The sequence below is a fragment of the Chelmon rostratus genome, chromosome 8, assembly GCF_017976325.1.
Source record: "Chelmon rostratus isolate fCheRos1 chromosome 8, fCheRos1.pri, whole genome shotgun sequence".
NCBI lineage: Eukaryota > Metazoa > Chordata > Actinopteri > Chaetodontiformes > Chaetodontidae > Chelmon > Chelmon rostratus.
The window spans coordinates 2,754,276-2,777,412 of NC_055665.1; the positions used below are offsets into that span (position 1 = coordinate 2,754,276).

The window sequence follows — 23,137 nt, forward strand, 5'->3', positions numbered from 1 at the left end:
GATTTATCATTTCAGTCCCATAGGAAAGAAGTTTGACCTAGCTATTCAGTAATTAGCTTTTTAGCTGCCTCATAAGTTCCCATGTATTCTTAAGTTGTAGCTAAAAGTTTATTTCATCATATTATATGTTGGTGGTCAGTAGTGGAAGCAGTTACTAAAATTTATTGAAGCTGCTAGGCTCCATCTCCATGATGGAGAATAAAAAATAGATACAGCATTTTACCAAGAAACCTGTAGCTAAATATCCTGCTCAGTAAAGTAAATAATTAATAAATTAATAAATAAATTAAATAAGTCACTCTATATAGCTCTACACTACAGCTACAACATGCTAATGGTAAAATTATCTAAGCTGTATCGCTACTTAAAGTCAAAACACTATTTTTTTTAAATATACACTAGTTTTGCCAGAATGTCGGAGCACTTGAATTTTCATGATGTAAGTTTGTACCAAAACACAAGTAGAAGAAATAAAACACACAGAGCTGCAGGGTTCAGATTAGAGCAGTGAACGTTTATATCATAATTTACACTTTTTGACATTTTTGCACATAAATAACTATGTAAACCAGAATGTAAACAGAGACAGTCCTTTAGGGGATTCTCCTCTGGAGTTAAAGCTCTGATCAGAGAAAGAGACGCTTTGGTCGAACGTTAGACAGAGAGGAAGATGATGAGACAGAGGAGAGAGAGATACAGAGTTCAGGTTGTGGATGTACAACTGATGCACAAAATCACAGTTGCTTTAGTAACATTAAGTTGAGTCTTAATGCCAGTATGACCAGTTCAATCTATTGTACACAGTGTAAATGGTGCAAGCATCGGCACTGAAGTTATAAAGTAGGAGGAGGGGGGCCAGTGCATAAAAGAAGGCCGAGGTGCTTTGGTGTATGCCAGTTCATTAACAAGATGGCGGACAGGTGGTGTTGAAGAAGGGGCCATTGCTTCTCAACCGAAATATTAACAAATAACAACAACAAGAACAAAACATCTACAAAACGAGAGACCACAGCTAAAGAGTGAACACTTCATCATATACACACAGTACATCTTCCCTTCTTCAGCATTTTGATTCCTCGAGTCCTTCTTCCCTTGTTTTGATTTTCCTTTCCTCTTTTTTTTTTGGTGTACATTTAAAATTAAAGCCGAGCGAACTTTGGTTACTAGCGTCAAGTGTGAGTCCCGAAATCTGAGGAAGCTCACTTCCCTGTTGGGTGTTGACAGTGTTGTAGAAAAGTAAAACAAAAGGAGGGACGAGGGGGGCGGCTAGCCAGCCTCCGGAGTCCATTATGTGCTACATGTTAAGCGGGCCATGCCGCTCCTTTGGACCACATGAAGAGCTGCACTCCAGTTCGGTTTGGTTTCTTCTTCTTCAAGTAGCAAAACGTAAATAAATAGAAAGCTCCCACCTCTAGCTGTCCCTTTAAACACACACACACACACACACACACTCATACAGTCACATGCACTCTGAGGTAACCGTTGTGAAAAATATACAAAAATGCCCTTTTTTGTTTAATTTAAATTAAGGAGGCATCAGAAAAAGGACACAGACACACTTTAGGGAAGCTTTCAAGCAGGGTTGAAATCAAGCTCATCTTGCTAAATTAACAAATTTATGTGCCGTACTTTGGCAAGTTCTTCGACCCTTTTTAAACCCGCTATATTGGTTTGTAGATTTAAATAGATAAAACCCTGAAGAGTGGACACCCCTGGTTCTATAGGTCAGAGGTCGCAGGACGAATATAGGCAAAGAGAGAGTGACTATCTACAGAGAAATGGCCACAGAGAGAGAAAGAAATAACAGAACAATAGTCTTTTACATTGATTTCACCGCGTCAGTGTAACCATCCCTTCCACTTATTGCTTTTGAAGACAACAAATAAAAAGTATAATAAATTAAGGAGGTTATATAACAACTAATTAATCAAAAAAACAAAAAAACAAAGACATTTGAAAATAGAGAACAAATAATACAACAACAATAATGATAATAGCATTATATTAATTACATTAAAGGTAAATCCTGGGTAGATGATTGTCTCTAAGTATAATAAACGCTGAAACTGCTAAGTAGTCATGGGACAGTGTCTCTTGAGCCCTGAGTACGTGAGTCCCTGATGAACCTGGTGTAATCATGATGCCACTCCTGATGACAACCAGGTAGAGAATTATTTATTTACAGCTGTTGCTCCTGGCAACCCAGTCCACCTTGAGTCATGCAGTCTTAACTCTTTGTCCCTTTGGTTTAAAGGTCACTTAAGCGTGATCCTCTGACTCCTGCTTGATGGTGATATTGGCAGGAAGCGGTAGGATGGGGCTGCTGCGCCGCATCTTGATGACTGACGTCTCATTCAGGGACTCGTATGCACCGTAACCCGCAGGCAGAAGTTCGGTGGCGCCGCCCTTGTGGTGGGGATGGAAGTGGGAGGACTTAAGGTCGGTCTCCCTCCACAGCATCCCCAAGACCTGCTTCTCCAGCATGGCCTCCACCTCCACGCCTCCCTGCAGCTGTTCCAGCCGCTCGGCGTGCTCGCTGACGTCGAAGCGCTCGATCTCCTCGTTGGCGCGCTGCACCTCCTCCAAGGCAGCCTGACTGGAGACAGCAGGGCTGCCAGGGCCGGAGTTAGCCGCCAGGCAGTAGCCCTTCAGGTGAAGCTGCAGGCTGCACAGGTGAATGTAGTGGCGATGGCAGTGGGGGCATTTGTGCGGACGCTCACGGGAGTGCAGGCGCTTGTGCAGCTTGAGGTGGACGAACTGGGTGAACTTGGCCGGGCAGAGTTTGCAGTGGTAGGGCTTCTCCCCTGAGTGGAGGCGCAGATGAGTTTTCAGGTTGCTGGTGCTGCTGAAGCGTTTGTGACAGACCTGGAGGAGGAGAGAAGGGGAAAAAAAGATGTTAGCAGCTTATCGCAAACCACCACCAACAATGTGGTTCACCTCAACTCATCTAGGGAATCAGCCCGATGAAAGTGCTTCGTCTTCAGCATCATTTCTCACCTGGCATTCGTGTGGCTTCTCCCCAGTGTGGACCAGGAAGTGCTTCTGCAGGTGAGCCAGCTGGGTGAAGCCTTTGTTACAGGTATGACATTTGAAAGGTCTTTCTCCACTGTGGACACGAAGATGAACCTGAATGACAAAGAAAAAAGTCTGCTTAGACATTTTCAGATATGACCATTATCAGAAAAAACATCAAACTAAAATATGTCTAAGTGGTAAATAAATATTAGCCTGATTATCTTGATGAGAGGTTTTGTCTTTGTATTTTCTGTCAGTCATTTTGTGACACTCCTTGAAGTGCTGTAAACCTGCTCTGTGGCCTAAGGATTGAGCAGTGATCCTCACAGTACGAAGGAATGGAATGATAATAAGGCCTCTGGAGCCTCACCTTCAGGTTTGACAGCTGTCCAAAGGTCTTGCTGCACACGTTGCACTCGTACTTGATTTTTCCGTTCTGCTTCTTCAGTGGATACGGCAGCGCCTTGTAGCCAGCTGAGCCCACACCACGCTTCACCTTGGTCAGGTTGATGGCCTCTTCATCGGAGCAACGCTCGCTGACGTTACCAAGGAGGGCTGAGGTAGGCTTGGTGGGCACCCGCTCGTTTGGTGGTGATGTGCATGCTGTTGGGGAGCCTCTGGAGGGGGCGTGGGCAGGTCCGTGTGGGTGAGGGTGCCCAGAGTAAGGGTGGTGAGGCCCTGCTTTGTCCTTCAGAGACGTGGCCGCTGAGAAGGCACTGGTGGGGCCAGGAAGGAGGAAGTCTCTGTGGGCAGAGATGGAGGAGGGGTGGACATGGTCAGGCATCAAGAAGTGCCTCCCTGCGGTGTCAGAAGGCAGGAGGGGCACGTGAGGGGGGAGGAGGCTGCTGTACAGGGGGTACATCCTGGGGAAGATTCCTCCTACGGTGGGGACTCCACCGCCAGGCAGGGGGTAGTGATGGGGCAGGAGGTAGCGCGAGTATGGGGCTCCTGGTGGATAGAAGGATGAAGAGAGAGGGGCAGACGGCGGGGAGTAACTGGGGTAGGAACCCAGTCCGGTGGGGTAGAAAGACGCTGGGGATGGCGCCGGACCCGAGGGGCTCCCCTGAGGGCTACTGTCTGGGCTGCTCCTCGCCGATGGACTGGGTGTGGCTGAAGACTGGTTGCCAGGGGAACGTGTTGCAGGGTAGCCAAGCTGGCCCGGTTTGTGGCTAAGGAAGTCTTCAGGGATGTGAGGGTGGGGCCTGAGAGCCGGGTAGAGGGCACGAGGGTACAGGGGGCGCTCAGGGCTGTCGGCGCACCGCGGGCGGGTGGGAAGCGGTCGGCTGGGCTCCCTCTTCGTGGACGAGGAGGTGGTGCTGTTGGTGCCACGCAGAATAGAGAGGACACTGTGTTCCCTCTTGGGCGGGGTGGGGGTCACTGCAACGGGGGATGGGCTGGAGGCTTCGACCGAAGGCTCCTCGCTGCTCACCTGCTGCTGCTTGACCTCCAAGAGTGACTGCTCTGATTGGACAGAAAGAGAGAAGAGAGGTCAGCGCGAGTTCATCAGATCAAGATAAGGTCCTCCTGGTTCCCCCAGGGGCCCATTAAAAATAAAAAAAAGTTTCTAGCCACGACGACAGAGCACCTAAATTCCTTTAAAACCAAACGTCTGCAGAGATGCGTAAACCTCTGCAGCTCACATGGTTCTCCTCAGCCGAGATGTGTGCAAGTCTGTGTGTGTCACAGGGTTACCATAAGTAACTCACTGGGCCAATTAAGGTGACAGACTTGACAAACGAGCGTCATGGGCGAGGGTGGGGGCAAAAGACAGGAAGTGAGGCGTGACAGCTGCCTTTGGGCATTGTGTGCGTGCGTGTGTGTGCCTGTGTGTGTGTGTGTGTGCCTATAAAATCAAGATAAAATCAAACTGGTGGCGGACAGAAAGGGCTGATGGAAGGCTTCCTGCTAAAGATATCCTCCGAAAATGCTTGGCCTCCACCTGCCCTCCACGCACACACCATGTGACAGAGTACACACACAGAGGCGCCTGCAGACAAAGGCCTCTGTCTGATTTGTTGACTCTTCCACTTTTAGGGAACACACACACACACACACACACTTTTGATCAAGCTCCTACTCTCCTGATTTTCCTGGCCATCGGCTAGCCGGGTCGGAGGTCAGATTAGAGAGCTTCCTCCTTAGTCACTCACACCTACTGTCTCCTCTGCATGATGAAAGAGTGGATTAGGAGTGGAGCTCTCTCTCTCTCTCTCACACACACACACACACACACACACACTAAAAGCCCTGGGTAGTTAGCTAGCAGCACATCTCGACTGTTAAATGGCCGCAGACAGGCCTTTAAAGCGCCTCCGTGTATCATCTATAAGCTCATTTACTGCCCAGTCAACTTTTTACCACGAGGTCGCCCAGAGGGGAGTGTGTGTGTGTGTGTGTGTGTGTGTCTGTGTGTGTGAGTGTGCGAGTGTTTGAGAGAGATGGAGGTTGTCAAAGTTAATCCTGAGCACCAGCACTGATGAAATTTGTTTCACTCCCCCTGCTTCACCCCCTCACACACACACACACAGTCGGTGACCCTTGCATCAGTAGTGTAGTGGCAGTGTGTAAACATTGAGGTTATCAGTTGGCCTTCCTCCTCCTCCTCCTACTCCTCCCTCCTGCCCTTTTCCAGAAAACAAACAGGGACGCCATCTTGGAGATATCAATCTGTCAACACGGCCCCTCTGCCAGGAAGTTCAAGTAGTCAACAGAAGGTGGGGGGGGGGGGGGGCGGGGGGGTGTGTGACGCTACCTCTAACACTCCCTCCTCCACCTTCTTTCTGGTCTTTCAAGTGGCAAATATATCAGGGCAAATGGCCGAGACGCGCGCACAGTGTGTGTGCGTGTGTGCGTGCGTGAGGTCGCATGTGTTTGGAGATGAAAAGAGTGGGTGTAAATGCGTCGGCACGTCCCGATTATGACTGCGCGTGTGTGTGAAGAGAGAGTGTTTTTGTCGGCAGAGGATCTTTGAACACAACAAACACACACACACACACACACACACACGCCTGACAGGTGCTTTCATGTGCCAACATTTAAAGAATGCTGAACGACGGCGACAAAAAAAAAAGGCGAGAGAAGAAGAGAGAGGAGAAAGTGAAGGAGTCAAGTCATTTTACACACTCAAACACACACACACACACACACACACACACACACACACACACACACAGATGTCGACACACACACACACGTCTGGTTTTGCTATGACTGCGCTGGAAACAGCCAAAACCAGAGAGAAAAGGACGATACAGACAACAGTAAACATGTTGTCACACTCCACAGGAATAAACTATAGGACGCCGCTGGGCTTGGACCAGGATCTCTGGTGCCCCCCCCCGGGACACAGAGTGTAAAAATAACAGAACAATAAGTGAGACGCATCTTCTTCCAAAATCGGCCAAATCTAATGATGATATTTTAACGGACCTGGATGCATCTCCTCTTCAGGACGACTGAAGGAAATTTAAGGAGGCATTTTTCAGTCGGCTGAACAGCGACTGGGCTTCATCACAGCAGCTTCCTCTTATTTTACCTTTTGCCCTTGTAACTGGGTTTCGGGTTAACGTTACTTAGTCAGACTGATTGTGGTTTTCAAGGTTTTACTCAGCCGATGAGATTACATCTGACTCCATTTGAAGGGCTGAAACTCCAGCGGGCCACACCAACAGACAAAACTAATTTTAGGAGAGTACGCTCACCAGGCCGAACAAAAAAAAAAAAAAAAAAAAACACAAGCGGAAACTTAAAGCTCTGCTGCCCGAAGAGGAAACTGCAGCAGGTAAATGTTTGTGCTGCAGGTAGGCATCAGTATTCAAGTCACTGGCAGGTCAGCAGGAGCCCGCGGAGCTAAATGACAGAGGAAGCTAATTAAAGACAGCACATTTACTGTAGACACACTCAGGCTTTGGAGAGGGGAGGAGGGGGGCCGAGGGCACCTCCTGCCTCTGTCCCCCAGGTCATGCGCATTTTTCCCTGGGCAGCGGAGTCGGCCAGGCTGAGTCTGCTGGTTCCTCTGCCACCGTAACACTGCTATTAGCCTGCAGTCACACCTGGAAACCCCTGAGCTCCCACTCTCTCTCTCTTTGTTTCCCTCTTAGCTCGCTCTCTCTTTGATCAGCTCAGCTAAAGTGGATAAGTGCAGTTAGTCTGCTGTGTCACGGGTGCGTGCGTGAATGTATGTCAGTTTTAGTGCTGTGTGTCCAGACTTGCTCATTTATGATGTTAGTCTACAGGTTTAGATTTAGCTTCGGGTTGACATTAGCAGTTAGGGGATTAGTGTTGTCATTTAACTGTTAGCAACAGAATAATAATATTTACTTAAAATACTTAATACTTTATAAAGACGCCTTCTTGCAGCTGTGCATTTGATGTGTTTCCACGTGAGGACAGAGAAATCTGATGCTTGCTTTCAGACGTTTTTCTCATAAAAAGGTCACTGAAGACACACACAGCCATGCAAACACACTCTGTCTCTGCTCCTTTTATTGAGGCTGAGCAACGTTGTGTGTGTGTGTGTGTGTGTATGAGTGTGAGCTTTCATGTTAAAAGCGGGTCTTTAAGTGTGTAAGACTGTGGCATTAGGGGCCATATCCCCCTGTCTGTGTAATTACACTGTCACTGGCACACACACACACACACACACACACAAAGACGATGGCACTGACAGAGATGAAAGGTTGTTGGTCTTGTCCTCGTGTGTGTGTGTGTGTGTGTGTGTGTGTGTGTGTGTGTGTGTGAGATAATGACAGGCTAACATTCAGAGAGGAAGGAGACACAGCTACACTCAAAGACACTGTTAGGCTTTAAGAGCGGCGACAGGACACACTCAAGACACACACGCACACACATGCGCGCGCACACACACACACACACACACACAGCCTATTGATTTTATGCTTTATGTGATAGCAAATCAGCGCATCAGAGAGTTCTTTCACAATAAAAGTCTGCTGATTTCCATTACATGAAGCAAACATACAAAATACTGACCTTGAAAGCCAAAAATAATATTTTCTCTTCCAATTTCTGACTGTTATATAGTCTCAAAAACTTTACTGCTAATTAAAAAAAACTTACTGAGTTTCTGCATCATCAGCTCTCCGGATGGCGGGTAGTGGAGGCGGCGGGCGAAGTCGTGGCAGTACCAGACGAGCAGCTCGGCGCCGGCCGGGACGGGCTTGACCGTGTAGAAGTAAATCTCCATGCCGTTCTGACACGCCGCCAGGTTCTGCTCCGCCACCGAGTGGGCCGGGTTCACGTACCGCATCCAGTTAGAGCGAGTCTCATCCAGGCCGTCGACGAAGTGGTGGAACTCCTGGTCCACGTAGATCTGGAGCGAGGGAAGACAAGGAGGACATACTGGTAAGATTTTAAAAAAGTGATGATTTAATTTGTTTAAATGCCAGAATTTATTTCAGGTAATTGAAGACAGAGAAAAATCTAATTTTCTGATCTGAATGACTAAAATAGTTTTGTTCAATTTTAATCTTGCAGAAATTTAAACAAAACTAAATTCTGTTGGAATAAAAGTATTTTTTAAAGTCAGTAATATGTAAATATAATATACTAAAATCTAAAATAATATACATATATATAAAATATATCTTTTCTCCTCCCTTTATTAACTTCCTCTTGACTTAGTCAGGGTCTAATGAGGTTTATATGTAAATAAGGAGCAAAAGAAAAAATATATAATTAGAAAATTAAGAAAATAAATGATGGATGAAAAAATGCAAAGAAACTAAGAAAATAAGTAAATGATTAAAAATTCAAGAAAATTAGTTAGTAATGAACTAAATAAGAGTTTGACTCAGTAAATAACAGTCAGCAAGTGAAAAAGTAATTTAGCAAATAAAAAGAAATAAATGAGGAACTGACTGACTGAATTCAGCCAGTTTTAGTATAAATCACATTCATCCAGCCTTCTTCGTCTCCTACCCCCCCTCCAGCCCTCCATCATTTCATTCCTCACCATGCTCCTCTCTTCACCTTCACCTCCTTCAGACGGACGAACAGACAGACAGACTGTCGTGGAGGAGGACGTCCTCTTTTATAATGAGAAGAGAAAGGAACGACCACTCATTTTCTATCTCTCCTCCCCCTTCTCTCTCTCTCTCTCTCTCTCTCTCTCTCTCTGTCTTTCACTCTCTCTCTATCTCGATCTCTCGTTTCTCTCGGCTCAGTGTGTGTGTGTGTGTGTGTGAGAAAGTGAGATATGAGCATGAATGGAACACCTTTCTGCTTCTGCTTTGTGGTTTGGAGCATTGTGAATCTTTCTGTTCATGCAAGTCAAAAACACACACACACACACACACGCACACACACACACACATCGTGTAGGCGTTGGTCAGGTAGGTGGTTTGTGAGCGTATGTGCTCTCACTGTCAGTTACTGGTAGTGATGGAGTGTATTCTGATGAATGGTGTGTGTGTGTAGGTGTGTGTGTGTGTGTGTGTGTGTGTGGACTTACAGGAACCACAGTGTGACATGTTATTTGTGTGAAGGTGACATCACATCCCCATTTCTCTTTCTCACACACTCAGAAAAACAGCGAGGCCAGTTTCCTGTTCCACTGACTGACTTTAGATGTGTGTGACATCACAGGAAGGGGTCCCTCCGGCTTCTGAGGAAGTGTGTGTGCATGTGCGTGTGTACTCACTCTCCAGAAGTACTTCCGGTTGGCGTCCTTGGGGACGCTGTCGGCGGTGTAGATCTCGCCCACCAGGGGTCCGAAGCGAGTTCCTTTGGGGATGTACTCCCTGCTGCAGACGCCGACCACCTGCACGAAGACATGCACACACACACGGTTAGACAAAAGATCGACGCTCTTTGAAGCGGATTGTGTGTGTGTGAAGTCTGAGGATCTTTACACACTAAATTTTGGCATTTTAAATAACTTTTAAGCGCTCGTTTGGAACGATTTCATGCATTTAAAGCTAATTTCTTCTTGCAGCACAGCACAATTCTTCTCATTAACTCGCTTTTAACATTTGAAAATGCCAAATTGTAACTTGTTAAGATGAAAGAATTTTGCATGTAAACGTGTAAAGATCTTTTGTGCAAACACATGAGAAACCAGGTGCTTTTGACCACGTCGCTTGCCGTAAAAGTGGAGTGTTGTGTGTGTGCTTTCATGCTTTCGTGCACATCATCAGTGATATGTGTCATAATGTCTAATTAAGTCTTATTTTATGTCCTAAGATGAACTCACAGACACACACTATCAACCAGCTGTCAACACAGTTGATGATTAATGAACCGACTTCACACCTCAGTTCATTTGGAGTGTGTGCGTGTGTGTGTGTGTGTGTGTGGCTGGAGGACGACTGTAAAATATCTTCTTTCACATCTCTTTCTCTCTCTCTCATCACACCTCCACTCTTTGCCACATCAAACCAAAACTGCTGCCACTTCAGACGCTTCAGGGGTGGGGGTGGGGGTGGGGACATCCAGATACTCAAAAGAAAAAAAATAATCTTTTGTTTCTCCTTTCTTTTCTACTCTGATTCGATCAGAAAAATGGGAGGAGGAGGAGGAGGAAGAGGACGAGGAAGAAGAGAAAAGAGCAGGATTATGTGGCGACTAGATGTCAGGCTCCAGCCGTGCATGGTGGAGAAACACGCACACACATTTTCTTCATGCGTAACACACACAAACAGGCGTCTTTCCCAAACCCCTGCTGACATGGGAAATCCCCCTCTTCCCTTTCCCTCTATAGGACCGAACGGGAGTGTGTGTTGGTGTGTGTGCACATGACTGTGTGTGACTGCAGCTCCTTCTGACTGATTAACAGACTTTTACCGAGCTGTCTCTCTCTCACAACTCCATCTTCTTTGATCAGAGCGACAAACTCCCATCCTCAGCCTTTCCCTCCTTCCTCTCTCTTTGCCCAGGTAGATATTCGCTGATAGCCTATCAGCTCATTTCTCTCGCTGCCTCTTTCCTCAGTTTCCTGTTGATAAGCCCCTGATGAGAAAATCTATGTGATCACGCTGCTTTTTGTTTGCAGACAAACTCACAAGGTGTCAAAATTTGCCAAAGTCACGTCCCTTTGACCTGCAGTCATGCTCTTTTTTTCCGATCCAAAGTGCACAGAGCCACCAGGGCGGCGGGAGATTTACTGAAGCTGCCTAACTTTTGAACTAGCTGAACATCCACCGTTTTTCTTGTTTTCACACTACCTGAGAGTCATTTCAGTTCTGCGTTATACCTCATTGTTATCTAACCTCAACTTCAACCTTTGACGCTTTGATGTCTTGATTTTTTTCACCTCCAGTTCAGTCAGTCACAAGATCACTATCGGGTTTGTTGGTTTACAGAAGAAATGTGTGAAATATTTTTCCTGCCTGTTACAAACTGACCAAATACATAACTGCAGGGTTGACGCAGTTATTGATTCTCATCATTTAAGAACTTTTGAAGCTTCTGAGGTCACATTAAAACCTCATTAAATGCCTGAGCAGCTATAGAAAAAGCAGGCAAGGGCCGTCTGATGTGTTGCGTTTGTTCACATGCTAAATGCTGCCCCCTGTCAGCACAGGCGGGTACTGCAGCTAGTGTGAGATCAAGTCTGTGAGACACACACACACACACAAACACACGCACACACACACTTGAGATAGATAAAGCCATAATAATCCCCTCAGATGACGAATAAGTTTTCATGGATGGATATGAGCTGAAAGCACACAGCTACAGTAACTGTGTGTGTGTGTGTGTGTAAATGCTGCTCCAGACGTTTCACACACCCACTCACACACACACACACACACACACACACACACACACAAAGATTCCTCTCTATAATGTGTGTGTGAAGTTTTACGACGAGACACGACCCCCTCTTCATTACATGACCCACATCTGACTCACGTGAGTGCAGACGGCTTTCTCTGCCTGAGTGTGTGTGAAAAACTGAGGCTGGAGAGAAAGTTTGCATGCCTGCCAATATGTCTGTGAGTGTGTGTGTGTGTGTGTGTGTGTGTGTGTGTGTGTCTGTGAGTGTGCATGTGTCTGTGAGTGTGTTTGTGTGTGTGTGTGTGTGTGTGTTTGAGTCTGACCTCCTTGCTGTCAGCTGGGTGTTTGAAGGCCAGGTTTCGGGGCAGCGACGCCTCAGCTCTGGTTGTTGTTGTCGTCACGGCGTCGCCGTCTGGCCCCGCCTCCCACGCCGTGTCCTTGACGATGTATGTGCACTTCTCCTCGAACTCTGCCTCCGTCCACCGGGTCATGTCCGCCTCCTCCACGTCCATCTCCACATCAATGTCTGTGTCTGCCGTCGTCTCGGCTCCGTCTGAGCTGGCGCTGGTGGCGGTGGAAGCCATCTTGGCCTCGTGGTGCGTCTCGTCCTGCTCCATGGTGTGCGCCCCCTCACTGGTCAACATGGCCGAGCTATGAGAGGTCGCCTGGAAAGAGAGGGAGATTCATTTTTTACAAATCTTTCATTGAGGCCTTTCCAATCAAAACTCAAAAAGAAGACAGGTGAAGTTTAAAAACATCAAAAAAGGAGAGATGGAAGGAAGAAAGGATGGAAAAAAGGAAGGAAGAAGAAACCACGAGAGTCAAAGGAAGACAAATGAAAGAAGACAGATGAGAGAAAAGGAAGAAAAGAAAGAAAGACATGAAAGAGGCAGACAGAGGCAGAGAAGTGGAAAAACGATAATTGAAGTTGAAGAAAAAAGGAGATGTGGGAGGAAAAATATCGAAGATAAAAAGAGGAAAGAAAGAGAAAGAAAAGGAGGCGATGAAAACAGACGGAGAGATGAAGGGGTGAAGAAGGAGAGAAAGAAGAGAGGAAGAGCTGTGATTATTATGTGGGGTGACTCAGGGAGGAGGGGGGGTCTGACTAACTCTGCTGTCACACACACACACACACACACACACACACAGAAGCAGACAGGAAACAGTTTGTCTTGACAACTATTTACAGAAAACATGAAGTAATTTGGGAAACAATTAGAGGATAAATAAAACCTCCATTCACATCAACATTAAAATAATATAATATCATAATAACGGCAAAAAAAACATCCAAACCAAGCAAGAAAAATGATTTTCTCTTCAAATTATCCATCTGTTTAAATTTGTTTTCACCTCACATGAACCGTCTCTTCTTGTCTGTATCCACAGATGTAATTAGAAATATCCTCTGTTTATGTTTCCAGCCACCAAAATTAATTTCACTGATTGATCTCTCGCTGATTTTTTTTTTCTTCTTCCCGTCTGTCTTCAGAAACCACAAGGTAAAGTTTACGCCGAGCCGGGCTGAGATAAGAGACTTTGATCAAAGGGGAATAAAGAGGAACTGATAGAGGAACTCCACGCACGTCTCAGCGTTGAGTGATTAAATAAAAATCATGCTGCTTTCCAGTAAATAATCCTTCACCATATTAAGAATTTAACTGTGTGACACTGCCGCTGATTCAGAAAATAATAACACTTTTGCGCATCATGTGATACAAATGCTGAAGAATCCATCAAATCCATATTTTCTGTGAATGAATAATTCTGAAAAAGAGAGTGTGATTAATTTAAATGAAGTCAGAGTCTGTTTATCAGCAGGCTGCAGACAAGCTGCTCTTTGTGTCCCCCCTCTCTCTCTCTTTCTCCACTTCTCTGCCAGCTTTTCTCTCCCTCAAGCAAATTCACTTTCCATGTTTCCTTTGCCGTCTCTTTGTCCTCTTCTCTGCATGTGATTTTTAAACAGAAGGACAATGAGAGTGCAGCGATGTGGTTGATTATGAACCTAAAATCTGCTCTGTATCCTCCCTGTGTGTCCCCCCCCCTCCTCCCCGTCCCTTCCTGGGGCTGAAGACAGAGGAAGGAAATGCTGTCTGTGTCTGAATGAAGCTAAAATTGGAAGCAGAGTGGCACTGCAGCGGAACCGGCAAATCATCCCGACTCCCAGCGTGTGTGTGCATGCATGTGTGTGTGTGTGTGTGTGTGTGTGTGTGCGCTGGTAATGCATGGGGGCGATGAGGAAGGGAGCGCCAAAACTTTTCCATTTGGGGGGCCAAAGCAGCGCAAACAAAACTTCAAACGTGATCCCACCCAAGACACACACACTCACACACACACACACAGGGACAAACATGCTGCTCGTCCCACACAGGCGAGCAGAAAGCAGCAGATCCTCAGTGACCACACTCGGCTCTGCGAATTCTTCTGCAGCCGCAAGAAAGAAAATTATTTCACATCCGACTGGCTGCAGTCACAGCGGACAACTTTTCCTCCCAACAGCAGCCAGAAGTGACACAAAGGTCTGAACTGAGATCACCTCCGATCACGGCCGAGGAGGGATTTTTAAATCTACAAAAACACTGTGATCCTTTTTCACAACCACACACTGGCAAAAAAAGTTTAATAAGTCACAGATCACACAGCTGACTGCTAAACTTTGAGGAAAAATGCTCTTAAAATGATTAAAATCATAAAATCAAATGAAGAAAAAAGTTCTGTGCTTCAAACACCGTCTGCATCCTCGTGTTAAGAGTAAAACTCATCAGAGCAAAGCAAATCCTCAGAGTTACATTCAAATCACGCAAAACCACAAAAAATCCATGATTTGAATTGTAAAGCTGTGAAATTTCCAGCAAGAAAATGTAATTTCTCCCCGGCAGCGGCTGCACCTTCGGCCACAGAGAAAAGCCCAGAACAACAGTTTCTGCTATTTGCCTTTTAAATGAAGCACCTCAAGAAGTGATCACACATGAAAATGTTTCTCAATATTTCAGCTCTCAGCAGAACTCTGCTGTTTGCATAACAGCTGCAACAACGAAAACCAATAGTGAAACCAAAAACCAAGAAACAATTCACCTCTTGCACATTTAGACCAACTGAAAACACAAAAGCTGAGTCTGCACACGGGCATAAAAAACAAAGAAGAAGTCAAATTAATGTGCAGTTTAATCAGTCACGATGAAAGTCTGTGAGCTGTTTAACCACACAGGGGGAAAATCATCAAGATCAGGCTTAAAAGGCAAATCTCTGCGATATGAGGCCGCTTTTCTGACAAAAACAGCTAAAGTTCACCTGTGAGTCCAGCTGCCTTCATCACAGAGCAAATGTAAACTCCTGCAAGTGAGAAACGAAGCCTAAAATCCCAAACTGAGACTCTGAGAGACACCTTTAAACTCAGTCAAAGGAAAACACCTCCAAGAAACAGTTCACACAATCCAAACTTAATAGAAAAACCCACCAGCAGCAGCTCAGCAGCAGCATTCAGATAAGAAAACACTTTGAATTCACAGCACTGACTAAAAAAAGACCAAAATCCAAAATTAATCCTGATTCAAAACAAGCTCAAAAGTTGGTTAATCTGGATTCAAGAGGCCAAAAATGTCCTGAAGTCTAAACCGAATTTACTTTTTTAATTTGTTATTATAATCCAGAAATATTAACACAATCTGTGAATTAAAAAAAAAAAAGTCAAAGAAACAGAAAAGGAGCAGAAAAGTCAAACTGTCCCTCAGAAGCTGCTTTCCCCCCCTCAGTGTTTGAGCTTTGGTTAAAAAGGGAAAAGTCTGAGGAGCCGCTTCGTACTCACCGAGTAACTTTGGTCCCATCCACACATAGGGACGACCGGTCAGCTCCTCCGAGTGTGTGAGTGTGTGTGTGAGGAGGACAGGTGCAGTTCTCCCCCTCCGTCCGGCCCGCTCCCAGCGCTGATACTCCACACGGGTGTGAGTGTGTGTGTGTGTGTGTGCTGAAGTGTGTGTGAGTGTGTGTTCGGCTCGCTGTCCTGCGTTCAAATGCCTGACCAAAGCAACAGCACCGTGACTCAAGTCAGTCAGAGGGCCGCCTCTCTCTGTAGGACACGCCCCCACAGGTCTCACCCCTCCTCCTGGCCCCGCCCACCCCACTCCCTCCTGTCCTCCACACAAACACACACGCGCGGGCGCACACACACACACGCACTTTTCTCTATGATGAAGAAGCAGCGGGCGCTTTCACCTGAGGCCATGAGCCACACACACACACACACACACACACACACACACGCACACACACACTCTCGAAAGCCCAACTTTTTTCTGCATCAAAATAGATTTGGATGATGGTGTGTGTGTGTGTGCTTGTGTGTGCGTGCGTGTGGGAAATGTCTTTTAGCAGCTTCAAAAGGGTAAACAACGTGTGTGTGTGTGTGTGTGTGTGTGTTGGGGGGAGCATTGAGTCATTGTCACAGGATGTCCCTCTCTTCCCCAGGAAAACACACACACACACACACACACACACACATGCACACACACACACACACACACACACACACACACACACACACACACACACACACATCATCTGCCTCTAGGGGGCAGAGCTGATCTGCCCTTGTAACTTAAGTAACTTAAAGGTGACTCTCTCTCTCCCTCTCATTGTCTGTGTCTCTCACCCTCTCCTTTTTACTCTCTCGCTCTCCCCTCCTCTCTCAGTTTCTCCCCCTCTCTCCCACTCTGTCTCTCTCCCTTTGACTTTCTCTCTCTTTACAGTGACTTAATTTCACATTTCTTATTGAACTCTCTGACTCTTGGATTCACGGGGTGTTTGTGGAGGAGGAAGGAAAAGGAACGAAGAGAAAACCGTGATTTCGATCTGTTGATGCAGGAAAAATGAGCAGCATGGAGATGCTCGTTCACCCGGCCTGGTGCACCGGATCACGCCCTCCTCCTCTCTCCCCTCAGCCTGTGTCAGACGTGGAATACACAACACTGATTGCTTCATCTACCTGTTGAAGCGAAGGCTTTCCTGTTGTTCAGACAGTTACGTAAAAAGCTTTGTGATTTCTTTGCTCTGACACGACAGGACTTCTCTCACAGGCCGCATCGATGATTCTAAAGCTTATTTTCTATCCTGGAAAGTAACTAAGTACAACTACTCAAGTACCCTACTTTACTACAGTTTTGAAGTGCTTTTCTCACACTTTTAATACATTTAAGATGGAAATACTTTGCAGAATCAGGTTCATATACAAAATACATTCAACATATAAATTCTGATTTATTATTATGGGTAAAGAGAAGACTTCATTGATCCTTGGTGAAAGCTACCCAACAGTGCACAGTCAAAAATAAACCTCGTGTGCACCAGCTTTAACATTAATCTGCACATGAACACATCAAAAAGTATCATTTAAAAATATAAACTCAGTCTGAGGCGTGCCATTCTGCGTAATGAATGCTTTTCTACTTTGATGCTAATACTTTTGTACTTTTACTTAAGCACACGATATGAGTATTTCTTCCGCCACCACTGCTTTTTTTTTTTTTTTTTAAATTAATAACCTTTATAAGCTCGAGGGACAATCGTCATTTCAGGAACAACCCGACATCACCTGATTCTGCAAAACCACATTATGTCAAAAAGCAGGATTGGACATTGCCTCCTGTAAAATATCAGGTAACAAGATGTTAAAGACCCCCCTCCAGTCAAAAAGAGGCGGGCCTGCGAGCAGGATTTGCGACATCACAAATAGTTTAGAAGCCAATCCTGGTCCAGTATTCAACTTTCACACGTGTGTTGTGGAAACTTCACAAGCCTGAGACCACTAAGAAAGGACCTTTCAGTAAAGGAGAAGACACAACCTGCGAAGCAGTTCATCTTCACAGATTCAGATTTAATGTTAAAGATTTTAACAAGATAATAGACTATTGTTTGGTGGAAAAAGCACATTATTAGTCACAGTGTTTTCTACACACCTCTGGATGGGCTCTTTACACTTGTTTCTATCTGCTCACATGATGCACAGAATGTGAAGCTTTTCGCTGGATTTTTATAGTTTCATCCAAGCATTATTATTATTATTGTTGTTGTTGTTATTATTATTATTATTATTATTATTATTATTATTATTATTATTATTATTATCAGGTTTGTCTGTTTTTTACCTTGTTGTTACTCACTCATCTGACATGAGAACAATCTCGCCAACGGCTTAAAACTGGCTCATTTAGTGTTTCCTGCTTTATTAAATCCAACTTAATTTGTGTGTTAGTGAGAGGTAATCGTTATTGCAGTGGACAATTTAACCTCTCGTCTTTATGTTAATGTCAATTCAGACGTAATGTCAGGAGGTGCTTCAGAAAAGTCACCTGATTGTACCTCCTCCTACATTCTCTCATGTCTTCTCCTCCTTTTCTCCTCATTTTAATGCTCCCTGCATCTTTTTCTGACACAAATCTGTGCCTTACAATAAACAGATACGCATATGAGTGTGTGCGAAATAAAAGATTTCAATTCAGACGAAGGCGGCTCACAGCCCTTGCTCTCCATGTTACAACAAAAGCTCTCTCCTTCACTAACACTGGAAATTCCCATCTAATTGTCCCCCCCGACTCCCTCAATTTACCTCCTACTCACTCGACTCCCCCTCGCTCCTCTATCCCTTTGATTTCCACACTGTATTTACAAAATGATGTCCCACGCTGACCTCTCTCTCACTGGTTTTTCCATCACTTTTCCCTCTTTATCCTCCTGACGCCTCCCCTTACAAATAAATATTCAGGAAAAGTCACTGCCCCCCCGTCGCTGTTTTCATGTTTCTCTCACTGCCTCAGTTTTTCCTATGAAATGCATAATACACATAAACTGCATTGAAATGGGAGCTGCAAATCAGAACTTGAATAAAATTACAATAATGGCAGAAAAGGGGACGGATGTGAAAAAAAAGAAATGCAAAGTTAATGTGGAAATGAAAGAAAACAACAACAACAAAAAAAACCATGTAATAAAATCCACCCTAAAAGTCAAAATAGCAGAATGAAGAACAGTTTAAAGCTTTGCTCACTTACAGCCTCTGGCACTTTGTTGATTAATTAAAAATCAGATGAATCAAGTTTGACGTGAAGGACAGGATGCAGCTGAAATAATCACATATTGATCATCATTTATCTTAATGAGACATTTGATGGTGAAAAGATGTGAAATAATCTTTCACTTTTAAATGTTTTGTTTTTTTTTCATGTAAAATCATCTGTTTCTTTCCAGAATGACATCCAGTTTCCAGTTTTCTGGTGAATTCAGTGACATGTAAAGGAAAAGGTACAGTTCTTGGAGAAAAGTTCATATTACTGATAATCTTTCCCTTTTTGTTGGCAGGGAAACGGTGTCATCAGTATCAGAAAGCTAATTGAGCGTCCGTCTGTGTTTTTTCTTTCTCTAACGAACAACGATGATCAGGAAGAGAAAAGCAACAGGAAGAAGAGAAGAAGAGAGACACACACACACAGAACCTCCCTCTCTCTCTCTGGTGACAGAGGGTCTGACCACATCACTCGCTGCCTACTGCTTCCTGCCAACAGACGACCCCGACACACACACACACACACACACACACACACACACACACACACACACACACACACACACACACAGCTGCAGATCTGTCCCACAGCTGTCGGACATGTTGATGCTTTGCAACCAGGCCAGTCCTCCCTGTGCAAAACAACCAGAGACACAGAGAGAGATGAAAAAGAGAGACTTGTCTCTTTTTTAAGAACACGTGCCCCTGTAGCACATTGGCTGACGGCAATATGTATGGACCTGGGTGCACACACACACGCACACACACACCAACTTCGTCACCAAATTACAGTCCACTCATGTGCAACTCTTTTGCATAAGCAAGTACACTTTGGGATGAATGTGATGCTGGACAGTGAGGTTGTTTTCAAGTGGGCTCGTGTTTTTCATCTTCATGAGGAGACTCCATGTGAACGACCCACTGTTGTGGTATTTTTAATAATTTATAAGCAGTAATCATGTGTGCATAGAGAAGTGTTGGGTGCGAGCAGCAGCGTTCGCAGTACGTTTATTTTGCGTGGAGGATTTTGCACAAAGTGAATGTACAACATATGGCGGCACATAAATACGACAAAATGTTACCAGCAGTGACAAACTGTATTAGTTTCTGTTTGGAGCTTTCCTCCATTGTTACGTACTCAGTGTCTGCTGCTGACTTCATATCGCGACACTCTGCCCACGCTGCTCATGTGAAACTGCGTTCTGTGAACACATCACATGTCAAACAGGTGAGGCCATGGCGTGTTAAAGGTTTGTCAGTGCTCCACGGTGGCTTCCATTTTTGTTGTCAGTGGCCAGAAAAGGTATTGAACCGTTTAAAAACTATTTAAAAAACAACAAAGATTTGCATTTTTCAACAAAAACATGGGAGACAGGATGCCCTGGTGGCTCACCTGGGAGAGCCTGTACCACATGAGTCCTCACTGCAGCAGCCGGGATTAGAGTCCAGCCGGTCTCTCCCCTGCCTTTCTTTTCCCCTTCTATCTCTATTTCTATCAAATAAAGCAGAAATGACAAAAAATAATCTTAAAAAAAATTAGCAAGAATAAGTGTTTGTTTGCCTCCCCCCACCCCTGAATACCTGCTGTATGCTCACTGGATTCTCGTCTCCAAGGCGATCTAGCTTCATTAATCTAGTTTTTGGCTGCATTAAAGTCAGACTCACCCTCAGCGACTCTGAAAAGTTCTCCTTTAGCACCACAAGCCACTTGTCTACTGTTCATCCTTGATGCTCTGAACCTTTGCTTGCAGCAAGGAATTGAACCATGTTCTGGTAGCGACGTACACACAGAATACTGATCATGCAAACGAACAGCGGAGCGATGGGTCTTGCTGCAAGGTGGAGCGATCGTAGAGGTTTCTATAGACGTATTACAAAACGAAGCCCAGCCACGGCGCTCCATGTGGAGGTGAAGTTTTACAGCCACCTCTCATGCCTGCAGGGGTTGGCTGCTGGAAAGGTTTTGGGTGGAGTATTCCTTTAGTCATGAAGCACAGATCTAGAAATTAAAGAGTGTGAAAGTGTGGCCGCGAACATTTTGCAGCAGCTTTACGTTTTCCCAAAAATACTCACATTTGAATAAAATCGGTTGGAGACATAATTGGAGACAAATGTGTAGAAAATATCACTGTTTGCCATTCACCACAACAAATTCAAGCCAATTCAAGTTTCCCTCAATCTCCTTGAAATGTGGGGGGCGTAGCTGGGGGGTGTCTTTGGTGAGTGGGGGCTTTATGGAGGGAGAGTGTATGTAGTTTACTCCCCCTGCACACAAACAGCTCTGAAGTCTCATTGAAATGTGTCTTTTTGTTTCTGCGATGGCCCTGCATGCATGCCTGCAGGAGACAGAGAGGGGAGACAAAAGAGGGCCCTGAGACCACCTGGGTCTCTGTTAGTTTAACAGAGGGCCTCTATCACACACACACACACACACACACACTTTTCTCTTGCATAAACTTTCTGCTCCGCTCAGGAGTTATAGCCAGTGAGTTCTGCTGAAATCTGCCCTCTGTGAGGGCTTTTCAAAAATACAAGCCAGAGGGGGAGAAACAGGAGGAGGAGGAGGAGGGAGAGTGAAGGTGAGACAGGAGAAAGGAGAGGGAAAAGGACGGGGAGGGTGAAGGGGCCTCTGGGGCTGCAGGTGGGATTAACACGTCACATTGCTCTGGATGGAAACGTAAGCTGCTAGTTTGTTTGAATACACTTACAACAGTTCAAATCTGGCAGTGTGGCAACACCACTTGGTCCAAATCATGTGGACTCCTGAACACGCATCTCCTTCCACAAACACCTGCTTTACCTGCACTGTAACATCCTCCACTCCTCTGGTTCCAGTCTGACCACCAGATTTTGGCAGCTGGCTGCAGGGATTTGCTCTGACTGATGTTGGGTGATCAGGTCTGGCTCGCAGTCCGTGATCCAGGTCATTACAAAGGGGTTGGATGAGGTTGAGGTTGTGCACAGCGACACTGACATGATGAAACAGTTTAGAAGGACACTATTGACTTAATAAATAGCTAAAACTTAACAACACATGAGATGCAGAACATGAACTGTGCTCTCTTTGTGCCTCGAACCATCCACCTCAACTGTCTCCCTATACGGCCAAGAAATGGGCTCATCGCAGCAGGTGTTGAAGCAATATTACCTCCGGTGTTCGTCAGTGTTGATGTTTGTTTGCATCATGTTTGTACCTGCGTGCTGCCGGGGCAGGACACTGACCTGGATGCACGTCTTTGTTCTCTTCTGGAGAACAGATCTGGATCTCAGTGAGACGACCCGGATAGATGACAGATAAAAAAAGAGAAACTCTCGCTGTGTCACACAGTTGGCGTGTTGCAGCTCCTCGTGTGAACTGAGGTCGCGGCTCGCCAGAAGCTCCAGCACAAACCAGAGCTCGGCTCTTCTGTCATGCGCCGTATTTGGCACGAGAGACGACGGGGAGTTTTGGTGATGTGGTGTCACTTTCCCAACCAAATAAATCAACGACGGCAGGAAACAAAATTCCACAGGAAAACACCGAATTCTTTGGGAAACTGACTGGGCCAATTAAAGCACAGGCGCACTCGGACAGATGAGAGGAAGCTCTGAAAAAGGAAAAGAGGGAGAGTTCGTCCTGATGAAGTTGTCCTGAGTATTTAACCTCTTTCTTCTCCTCCCTTCACATCTTCCCCCGTCCTTCACCCTGAGCCCCAAACACTTTAATTGCAGCCCACAGGCCATTTGATGCCTGACCAAATCACTGTGAAGAGATCAGCTATTGTCCATTTCCTTTGTCTGTGTGTGTGTGTGTGTGTGTGTGTGTGTGTGTGTGTGTGAGGTGGTGTGTTACCATATAACGGTTATACTGTAGGCCGATGCATGGCGGACCCTCTGTAAGTGTGTATGTGCGGATTTAGGGAGTTAATCCCTGAATGGAGAAGCCATTAGGGAGAATTAGGCAGGTTAGGCTGAACCATGATCCCCTCTGTGTGTGTGTTTGTGTGTGTGTGTGTGTGTGTGTGTGTGGTGGGACAGCCATGAACACGTGGCATCCGTCAGGGTGGAGGGCCTCAAAAACAAGGGACGGAGGTGCGTCGAGAATGGAGGAGGAGGAGGGGTGGTAGCCAACTCTCCTAATCTTGCCAATCCACCCCTGCTGTGCGTGCGCGCGCACACACACACACACGTTCGAGTGGGTGCATCTTGACACTCTCTCAACAGATGGCTGCAGCAGAAAGGCCAAGGGTAAACTTGAGCAATACCCAAACCAGACAGCCACCCCCCACCATTAACTCCCCCCAAGTGTCTACAGCTAATCACAGTGTCCTCAGCACGCAACTGAACACA

At 45.6% G+C, this 23,137-nt stretch overlaps 1 protein-coding gene across 2 annotated transcripts; it reads right to left on the reverse strand.

Moving 5' to 3' along the window:
• Positions 1-499: 499 nt before the first annotated feature.
• On the reverse strand, positions 500-15,746 carry prdm1a (PR domain containing 1a, with ZNF domain). 2 transcript variants are annotated; one of them, XM_041942343.1, is made up of 7 exons: positions 15,560-15,746; positions 12,078-12,419; positions 9,677-9,796; positions 8,095-8,347; positions 3,386-4,476; positions 2,998-3,126; positions 500-2,865 (listed from the first exon to the last, which is right to left on the reverse strand). In XM_041942343.1, the coding sequence occupies exons 1-7, from the start codon at positions 15,584-15,586 to the stop codon at positions 2,260-2,262; spliced, it is 2,568 nt and encodes an 855-aa protein (XP_041798277.1). In that variant the 5' UTR covers positions 15,587-15,746; the 3' UTR covers positions 500-2,259. The 2 variants fall into 2 exon arrangements, with proteins under 2 accessions (XP_041798277.1, XP_041798278.1); XM_041942344.1 differs by lacking the exons at positions 9,677-9,796; positions 12,078-12,419; positions 15,560-15,746 and adding an exon at positions 8,990-9,006.
• Between the last annotated feature and the right edge of the window lie 7,391 nt (positions 15,747-23,137).